This window comes from Chanos chanos, chromosome 16 (genome assembly GCF_902362185.1).
Source record: "Chanos chanos chromosome 16, fChaCha1.1, whole genome shotgun sequence".
Taxonomy (NCBI): domain Eukaryota; kingdom Metazoa; phylum Chordata; class Actinopteri; order Gonorynchiformes; family Chanidae; genus Chanos; species Chanos chanos.
Window position 1 is genome coordinate 7137817 of NC_044510.1, and position 10682 is coordinate 7148498.

The window sequence follows — 10682 nt, forward strand, 5'->3', positions numbered from 1 at the left end:
CTGTGCTACATCCATATGCCAATCAAGCCTAGCAAAACTGAAATATCTGTAATGTTAAACCTGATGTATAAAACATACACACACACACACACACACACACACACACACACACACACACACGTATGCATGGGTAAAATGCTGCAAAGAGGCCGCACACACACACACAGAAACACACACACACACACAAATTCACGGGTAAAATGCTGCAAAGAGGCCGCACACACAGATACACACACAGACACACACACACACACACACACAAATGCAGACAAATAAATTGCTGTAGAGAGACTGTATGAGAAATGTGTTGGTCTCTGTGGTAAAGCACGATACTGTTAACTTGAGTGTCAAATTAAGTTAGAATATTACTCTCCGAAAACAATACTTATAAGAGGAGATTTTCATTTTCTAAATGTCTCGGTGTAATTGAGGAAGATGGTGAAACGCCCGCCCCCCCTCCCTATTTCTGTCCCTTGCTCTCTCTCTCTCTCTCTCACTCTCTCTCTCCCTCCCTCTCTCTCTCTTCATTTCTTATGGCTCTTAGATTGAAATCTCCATCTCTAACATGACATCAATTTTTAATTAAAGGCCCCAGATCCCACTCACATTCTTAAGTGTTCGCCAATGGTTTTATTTCTCTCTCTCTCTCTCTCTCTCTCTCTCTCTCCCTCTCTCCCTCTCTCTCTCTCTCTCTGCAACAGACCTAATACGTTCACGGCTGGAGATTTCTGCCTCTGTTACATGATTAAAATCAGAGAACGGCTGTGCCCTTATAACTAATTATTCCACACCATAGCGAATGAGGGAAAGAAAGAGAGAGAAGTAATTTCACAAGAAACAAGCCGTTTGACTCTTAATGAATAATTTACATCAGCTTCCAGGAGGTCAGTGGTGCCCGACGGAACCCCCCCCACACACACACACACATACACACAAACACACACACACACACACACACACACACCTACCCTTCCATTCTGCCCTCTCTATTCCCACTCCAAACCTTCCAGAAAAACCCATGGCAGTCCCCCCCTCCCTTGCCCCTGTTAGACCTCCTGCTTTCCTTTTTTTTTCTTTCTTTACACTTAACTTCCTCTCTCTCTCTCTCTCTCTCTCTCTCTTTCCTCCTCCTCTCTCTGGCTCCCTCTAAGATGAACTGTATTTGAACAAGCTCAGTTCAGTGGTCCCTGTCGGCGCTCCAGCCTGTTTTGATATTCCAGTGGAAACGCCTCACACCGAATTGGCTATCACATTTTTACATTATGCTGTATTGATGTGTGGCAAAAAAAGGTCTCTCTTCCATATTGTGCCTGAGAGAGAGAGAGAGAGAGAGAGACAGAGAGAGAGAGAGAGAGAGAGACAGAGAGAAGTGGGTGGGTGGGTGGGCGGTGGAAGTTGGTGTGACAGGACAGAACTAATTAAGGCTTTATTTATTCTAAACCCAAGACCCCCCCCCCCCCCCCACACACACACACACACACACACAGCCCTAAACCCCAGCCGTTCCTTTAACATTTGCGCAAACACCTCTAACCCTCTGCGGATGAGTGGTCTACAGAACCGCAGCTCATGAAATTCTCCCCAGTGCCTGTGGGGTGACCTTTTTTGCTTTTTTTTTTTTTTTTAAACTGAGAGAGGCTCACTTGTCTAGCTGAATTAGTTTGCCCCCTTAGATAACTCTCTGATGGTGTGTATGTGTGTGTGTGCGTGCGTGTGTGTGTGTGTGAGAGACAGACAGAGAGAGAGAGAGAAAGAGAGATGAGGTGAATAAGGTCTTAACCCTAAGAAGAGACATATTCAAAAATGCAATTTTGAAAATAAACTTTCCCTTTCTCAGCTGTGGTCTTATCACGCTACAAAGGAAAAGAGGAAAACTGATCACAGATCAGCACTTACAAACAACATGTATTAAAAGTACAGAACACCCCCACAAACACCTTGAGTCCCGAAAAATCTCTATAGAGAAATCTCTGCGTGGGGGACGCTTCAATTCAACCTGGCATTCTCTCTCATTTCTACCTTGAACCTTCTCCGAGTGAATTGGACACATTCTTTGAGATGATGGCAACTGATCGCTTTCTGGTTTTTGCAAAAGACTCGAGAAATCGAGAAAATGATGCGATTCAGCCCCTCGGCGGGCACGCACGGCAGATGTCCGGTCACACTCGGGCGTGCGAGCAGACACTGGCGTCACGCCCCGTTGAGGGAGGCACGGCGCCGTGACCCAGGTTCTCGGCAGAGGAGCATCACGGGTCTGGCGTCTGCTTTACCACATGGTGACAGATGTTTGCAACTTCAAACAAACCCACATGTAACAGCCACAGGGAGGAAGAGAGAGAGAGAGAGAGAGAGAGAGAGAGTGAGAGAGAGAGAAAAAACCTCTTTTCATATTCTTTATGAATCTGTTTCTTTTTTTCAAAGAACCATCTGATGAACAAATACAAATACACAGAGACATAGAATAATAAATAAATAAATAAATAAAATAACCTTCCCTTGCTCTCTGTCGGCTCTCTGATCGATTGAACAGCTTTGTTGAAAGCTGATTGTTTCTCTTATTGATCAGAAGCCACATTGAAAAAATTACCGCAAGAGTTATTTTCTGTTTAAAAGACTGAACGACAATGTCAGTTTTCTAGACAGTTTCATAACTGTTCCCCAATGGGGGTTTTTGTTTGTTTGTTTGTTTGTTTGCTTGTTTGGCTTTTTAATGGTCAGTTTGATTGGCCAGTCTTGGAGCGGTGTCCGTTTCTATTCGTTTCTAGAGGTTGAAGGTTCAGGGTAGACCTGACAGTTCTTCAACCTTACAAATAGCGCAGACAAGTTGTTTGTAAACTGGACTGTGTATGACAGAGCAGGAATAAAGGTTTGTCACTGGATTAATCAGCGAATCAGTAATCACTTTCAGTCATCTGTCAACCAGTCATTCGGAGAAAACCTTTAGGAGAGTGCACAATTTAAATAATCACAATTTAAAGACACTGCTTCTAGAATCTTCCATTAAAAAGAATTCAAAGGTTTCATTTCATTAGGGGGTATGTTAAGTAGTTTTTGTGTTTGCGTGTACATAACTGCACAACTCCTTTTTTAAAATAAATAAATAAATAAATAATACTACTATTATGTGTTTCTGTAAACACGCTGAGTTATGAGTCATTTATTGCAAAAACATGAGTAAGAATATTTTGAGTGGTTTTTTTATCTGAATGAAAGTACTTGTTGTGCCAAGTGCATGATGGCAGTTCTCAGATCGTTTGTTCGTATGTATAAAGTAAATTTTTAAAAGGAAAACATTGTGGCTGCACATGAACCCCCCCCCCACACACCCCCCCCTCCATCCACCCCCCCAGCCCCGTTCAGTACAGCCCTTTATACCCATGGGGAATCGTGCTTTGTGATGGCCATCTTAGGGTGGGCAGAGATGAGGTTGGGGTCCTGAGCAAGCCACCCCATGGGTCATCTACGTCGTGCCTGCGCATAAATCTACACTGTTTAATACTCTGCTCAGCAAAGCAGGGGGCCTGTCTGTAATGAAATAGAGGTCTTTCTGGCTGTCATTCACTGCTGTCCTCTTCTCTCTCTCTCTCTCTCTCTCTCTCTCTCGAGCATGTCTATGTCCTCATATCACTTTGTGCACTTGACTCTTACAATAAGCAAGCCACTTTGGCTTAATCCTTTGTGACAATAGGTGCCTATTTAAGAAATTTGGGAAAATAATGTGATGATATATGACGGTAAGGGCAGTCTGTATGTGTGTATGTGTTATATGTGTGTGTGTGTGTGTGTGTGTGTGTGTGTGTGAGTAAGTGAATGACTAACCCATATTCTCTAAATGTTTCAGACTTGTTTAGAGGCCGTCTGAGTCAAGGTCCCTGGCGTTTGAGTTGGATAAATCGACTAGGACAAGGCCACTGACCGGTAACAGAGGGCCAGGTCTCAGAGAAACGTCGCGTCAGAAAGATTCGCAGGAGAAAAAGTGACGGTCTAAGTGTGGGGCTAGAAAAAAAAGTGGCATATCCAGTCACTTGGCTAAGCACCGGTATCAACAATACACAGGGAACTCAACCTCAGATAAGTAACTAACTGGTAAAAACAGGCCTGCTCACCCTTGCCAAGGCTCTGCATCAAGTCTATTTGTTAAACTCATGGACACATTACAAGGTATGAAGACTGCAGCAGAGATACAGTGAGAGAGAGAGAGACAGAGAGAGAGAGAGAGACAGAGAGAGAGGGAAAGGGAGAGAGAGAGAGAGAGAGAGAGAGAGAGAGAGAGAGAGAAATTATGGGAACTGAGCACACTTCCAATATTCAGAGTGTGTGTGTGTGTGTGTGTGTGTGTGTTTCTCCTCAAATCTCTCTCATTCTCTCTCTCTCTCTCTCTTGCTCCTTCTCTCTCTCCCTCTCTGCCACTCTCTCTTTCTTTCACACATACACACACACACACACACACACACACATTCTATAGTGAATTACAATAGTGTACACTTCACACTTTGGTACACACACACACACACACACACTCATATTTACACACACATACACACATCCGCGCGCGCTTACGTAGCCACGTTTTAATTTTGGAAACATACTCGGTTTATTTTCCCTTATTACGCAGCGGCAGGTGAGCTGTTGTGCTTTGAAAAGGTTGTGTCTTGTAACTGAATTAATTAAATGAGCTGGTAATGAGAGCAAAGCCGTGCAAACATCGACACGATAAACACATTTAACGCGGTAATTGCCTGTGATCGAGTCTTGGCTGCGCGGCCTAGCCAGAACAAGAGACTCATCCATTCATTTTTTTAAAAAAATAAATACAAATAATGTATGCGTAGGCTACACTAAAAAATATTTACATATATACACATATATACACAGACATAGCTTACATATATGTACTATTGTGTTCATGGTAATATCGGGAAACCCTCGTTAACTAACTAAAATAAATGCAATTAATTCGTTGCTCGTAGCTTGGATTAAGCAGATCATTAAAATTTTAGTAGACTTTTCTCTCAATTAGCTTAAACTTAATTGAAAACGCTTTTGTAATATTTTTACTCACTCAAGTTAGGGGTGCAGAGCATTAAGAGTGAACGTTAATGGATTGGGTATGTCGATTAATCGCGTTTCTGTCAAACCTTTAGGAGAGAAAAAAATTAAATAACCAATTAATTACTCAGTAATTTATCACTGTCAAGCGACAAATGAATTACCCATGCCACCCTGTTGGGTACATGGCTTAGGGGCGCGTGCTTTCTCTCTCTCCTCTCCAACGTCTGAGTAGTTTTCAGATTAATAACGAAACCCCTGCACTAATTAGCCTAATGACAGTGTTAACATCACCCACCTTATAATACGTAGTTACGTATGTAGAAACCGACAAAATGATAACGGAAAGCGTGTTCAGAATGGTCACTGGTTCTTAGTTTCTACAAAGCCAGTAACGATACTTTAAAAGGTTTTGAGTCGATAACGTTTTTCAGAAGATACCACTAATTTGCCCCCATAAATTCATGTCAATACGTGTCTATTTTAGTGCACAGTGTGTCTGTAAACGCAATGAAATCCATGTCGTTTGCCCTGCTTTTCACGCGGATCTTGGGCCTCAATCGGGATGTTGTACCGTTATGATGGAGGACACTGAATGGTTGTCTTGAAGTGACAACGGGACAATAACGAAAATGACTCACATCAGGATCAAACTAAACTCTCCGAACAAAATCCAAGTAGGTTATTTGATGTTTCTAGAGCAGTCTCTTTAAATTTCAACAAACTGTAATGGTTAATTACACTGTGGATATGTGTTTGATTATTACACATGGAGAGGTAGTCATCCTTATTCATTGTTTTGTTTGTTTGCTTTTTGATGTTCCCGAGTGCCTTTATACTGTACGCGACACGGAGTGAAGTATAAATCGCCGATACCTGTAGATAAGGCGTGATTTTTTTTTTTCAAACTGACTATTTAGACCGCAAAACGAGACGCCAGGATTACTAGACCCACAGCTGACAAGCCCTTGTATGACCCCCGCGGTGAAAGAATGGCCATTGTAATCTGCGTGATGTTTTTGTACATTGTTCGGAAAGTAGGCATGAAGCTATGGAGCTCTGTCTGAAAGTCCTTTTCTGACTCGCAGGGTTTGTGACGAAATATTATGTCATTTTTTCCTCATTTTTGGAAAACATTCGGCTGTACGAATTGGCAAGCAAGGCCCAGTGTGACTACTCGCCGTTATATTTCAAGTTTGGCAAGTGATTCCTCCGGCTTCAGTTAAGCCAGATCTACATGTTTAGGCGATCAGTATTAGCCAAAGGATTATCGAATGCCCTCTTCGTACTCTTACTTTAAAAGAGAGAAATTACATGGCAATTTACAAATGAAGAGTCGGAAGTATCACTGTCGTCACCAAACCAAATCGCCCCCCTCATCTCTCTCTCTCTCTCTCTCTCTCTCTCTCTCTGTCCCTCTTTCACAGTTGTAATGGGGTGCCTGTGTGAGTGAATAGAAGCAACCATGGCGTTCAAGGAAACCCAGTCGATACTCACTCACGCGGGTCGATGCTGGGCTCATGCCACTATCGGCTGGCCCTCAACTGTGCGGGAAGCGCGTGAACTGAGGCGCGCGCCGCGGGTGAGGAGTTACCAGTCACCCTTCAATGCGCAGGTGATGGGCAGGTATGAATACCTTAAGCAGTGCATTCAATCGTTAACAGGCCACGTACAGTTCAATAACACACTAACTATTGTAACTTTATTCACCCCTGTGGAATATCCACCATTCCCTTTCCCTGCTCACCAAGCACGCCGTCCCGTTTAGGAGCAGCAGGATGAAGCCGTGGTTGGTGCGCATCTTTCCGGCACGAAGTCTGTCGGTCTCCCGCTACCAGCTGAAGACAGCTCTCCTCCGCTCAAGAAGACACTATTCCTCTGAGACTGTATCCCAAACAGCCAAAACCCGTCCCATGTCCAACGTAGAAACAACTGCAACCTTTCGGTAGATTGGCAACCCACCTGGCACCTGGCTCAGTGATCCCCGCTATTCAGTGACAGCACCGGAACACGTGAAATCCATAGATGTTAAAATGATAGGGACGCGATATTGCATCTCAGATATCCACGAGGAAAAAAAGGGGGGAAATGCCGTTGGCTCCGTTCAACAAGCAAAGGGGGAGCTGTAAGGCAATGTACGATATATCATAATTGCCATCTTGTCGCTCTCGTAATAGCCGCTGACGGTTAGGATCCAAGGAGGGTCAAACCTGTCTTGAGCGAAAACTCATCGAGCGTCGCACATAGCAGCAGCGCATGCAGACTGGCAGAAGTGCTCACATTTGCTTTGACGTTTTAAACAGACTCTCTCTCTCTCTCTCTCTCTCTCTCTCTCTCTCCCTCTCCCTCTCTCTCTCTCTCTCTCTCTCTCTCCCTCTCTCTCTCTCTCTCTCTCTCTGTTTCACTCACTCACTCTCATACACACACACGCACAGGCACAGTACTTTTATACAGCTGTTGTGTCTTCCAATATTTAAATTATATCCGTCTCCCGATGCTGCATTCTACACATGACGACATGATTTCTATTAAAATAAAATCAATTCCTTATCAGTTCTACGTATCTCGACCGGGGTATTTGAAATAACTGTCAATATTATGAGTGCCAAAGCCCAAACTCCAAATTCCTCACCTCACACTTTGTGTTTGACGGTAAAACTGTAATCTGCTCAATATGTCAGTCTTTTATATTTTGTCAACACTATAAAAAAAATCGACATGGCTGGTGAGAAGCCATGAACTTTGTACGGAATATATCAGGTATTTGGACGAAAGAGAACGTTATCGTCGCGCATATCGGCGCGCATATACGCCTCGAGACTCGATTTGTTTAACTTCATTGGTTTGAAACAGCCGCGGATCCTCCGCACAGCTTACCAGAATGATTAAAGCAACGTGAGAATAAGACCAAAAAGAAAAAGCGCTTCACCGACAGAACGAGCTGAGACAAAGCCCCCCCGCGCGCGCTGATGTGTAGCCTAATCGTCGTTTGTTGTGTACCAGTAATAATTTGTTTATTTGTTTGTGTCACTACCCTGAGCTCATGGGGAATTCCGCCGTTGAAGAATTTATTGCAATTCCACTTGAAATGTCTCTGTCATGTTACGGTAATAAAAATTATTTTAAGACCTCTCTTCTGCGTTCCCTCTGGTTTTCAATACCTTTGCGTCTCCTTTTAAATCTTCATACCTGAAATCAGAGTCTTCTGCCCTGTCTAAAACACACTCTGTTCACTGTCTCTCTCTCTCTCTCTCTCACGCTCTCTCTGTTTATAACAGGGGTTAAAAACTGAATGGAAAGTACTATGACCCTGATGATTCCGGGTTATGGGTCACCTGGGGCAACTGCGTTTTGGGTCATTATATTTGATGCTATCCATCAAGACTAGTACTCTACAGAAAATGAGTTTGTGGCATACACTCAATAGCTTAACACACACACACACACACACAGAGAGAGAGAGAGAGAGACACGTCTGACCCCACTCAGTGCAGGTACCTTTTAAGCTTCTCCTTGTGTTTTCATCTAGTCCAACTGGGCTCGATTAGGTCTCATCTTCTTATGAGTCCTCCTGATAACTTCTTAAGTGCATTTGTGTGTGTGTGTGTGTGTGTGTGTGTGTGTGTGTGTGTGTGTTTGTGCGTGCGTGCACATGTCCACACTATCATTACTGAAGGCTTGCAGCATTCACCACCTAAAAGAATCGTGTGTGTGTGTGTGTGTGTGTGTGTGTTCGTGCGTGCGTGTCTTCTTTGTCTCCTGAGTGGCTCTGATAATGGAGGAAGATTATTTTGGACTCCATAAACCTGTTTGCTTTTTAATTGTGTTCAGTCTCTACTGTGAACCAGGATCCCACACAGAGGATCGTGGAGGTGATCAGGAAACCCATAAAGAGAAAACAATCCCCAAATCAGCCATCACTGTGAACACAAACTCAGACACTGAGCACTCTTTCTCTCTCTCCCTCTCTCTCTCTCTCACACACACACGTACGCACACACGCACACACACACACACATACACACACGCAGTTGTTCAGCATGAGTGCATACATCATCACACTCTTCCACAATAGAAAAGAAAAAAAGGATCCATGTATTCATGTTATTTTGAGCCCCTTGCCTGAGAACTCACAGGAATAAATTGCATGATTTTGTCTTTTTTTTATATACACTGTTTACAAGGCAGGCATTTAAATGGTACAAGCCGTGTGGGATGTCACTCCAGAGCTGCATTCGTTCTCTGGTGACTGGTGAATGGTTATAGTTTGTCAGAGATTTTTCTGCTGGGCCCAGACATTAGTGTCTCATCATGGCCGGTTTTGTCGTGTAATCCTGTTTCCCGCCTGTAATGTAATTGGTTTGTGTTGCCGGGGGTGACAGAACCAGCCAAAGCGAAAAGTGAGTCAATCTTTGAAGGAGCTGCTCGCTAAGTCTTACGTGGGTATTTGGCTCCGCCTAGTGGCGGATGTTTGCACTAACAACATGAGTATGGTGAAAATCACGGTCATAAAGTTGTATCATGGGGAAAAAAAAGTATTAGGCTACACACACACACAAACACACACACACAAACACACACACACACACACACACACACACACACTATGTGTTGTTTTTCTAAGGTCTATAATCCAGTCCCTCGGCCCTTGCTGCTGAGAAGCTGATATTTTGTACTCCCCGTTTTGTACGCTAGAGGGTACTGTTGCTTCGTGCAAAGTCACGTTTAGGTCAGCGTATTTTGCCATTGAAAGATGCTTGCTGATTTGTCGTGTTCCCCTTTAAAGTAAGTGTGCAGCATATTCTGGGTTTGATATAACCCCCACGCAGAAGCAAAAATGAAATTATTTCCAGTTGTTGTTCTTTGGGACTAAACTTTTTTTGTGTTTTTTTTTTTCTTTGGGTGGTCTGTGCTTTGTCAGCACAAATCGGACTTAAAGAGACAGTTAACTAATTATTGCAGTTGATTTGCCCTCCACTAGAAAGTTACCTTCGTGTCTGTCCATCCGATCAGATCTGTTGTTTTAGAGAAGATAAACAGAGAGAGAGGGGGGGGGGGGTGGCAGATGTGAATCTGTATTTCCATCGCTGATGACACTCAGGACTCAGGGCCTCCTGTAAAGCTGACCCCACTCACACTCTCTCTCTCTCCCTTTCCCTTTCTCTCTATTTCTCTTCCCCCTTTCTCTCTTACTAACCCTCTCTCTCTGTCTCTCTCTCTCTCCCCATCCATCTGCCCCCCCCCCCTCTCTTTCTCTGGCCTTTATTCTGGCCATTTGCCAACATTAGCATTCATTCATTCAGTTTGAATGGTACATATGAGATGTTATGAGATGTTTTGAGCTCCATACTCAAGAGAAGAGCAGAGAGATGGATGGAAGCAACAACCCAAAAAAGACTAAAATGTTCAGTGATTTTAGGAAAAGAGAGGAAAGACAGACAGAGAAGAAGAAAACGTAGGAGCGTGGCCGTGGTGGGGATGAAGAGGGAGGGAGGAGAGGAATAGAGGGATGGAGATTGAGAGGTGAATAGTGAAGGCTTATGTAGACGGTGCCGTGAGACCTGTGGGTATCAGGCTTCATTAAGCCCTAATTGATCTCCCTTTTCTTTATGTTTCATTTCCTCTCGTACTCT

At 43.7% G+C, this 10682-nt stretch overlaps 1 protein-coding gene across 1 annotated transcript in view; it reads right to left on the bottom strand.

Annotated features, from left to right (window-relative positions):
* Positions 1–6850, bottom strand: part of LOC115829767 (neurexophilin-1) — an 18351-nt gene extending 11501 nt beyond the window's left edge. Inside the window, exon 1 of the mRNA XM_030793933.1 lies at positions 6797–6850. Coding sequence (XP_030649793.1) covers positions 6797–6850 — 54 coding nt within the window. The remainder of the gene's footprint in view (positions 1–6796) is intronic.
* Between the last annotated feature and the right edge of the window lie 3832 nt (positions 6851–10682).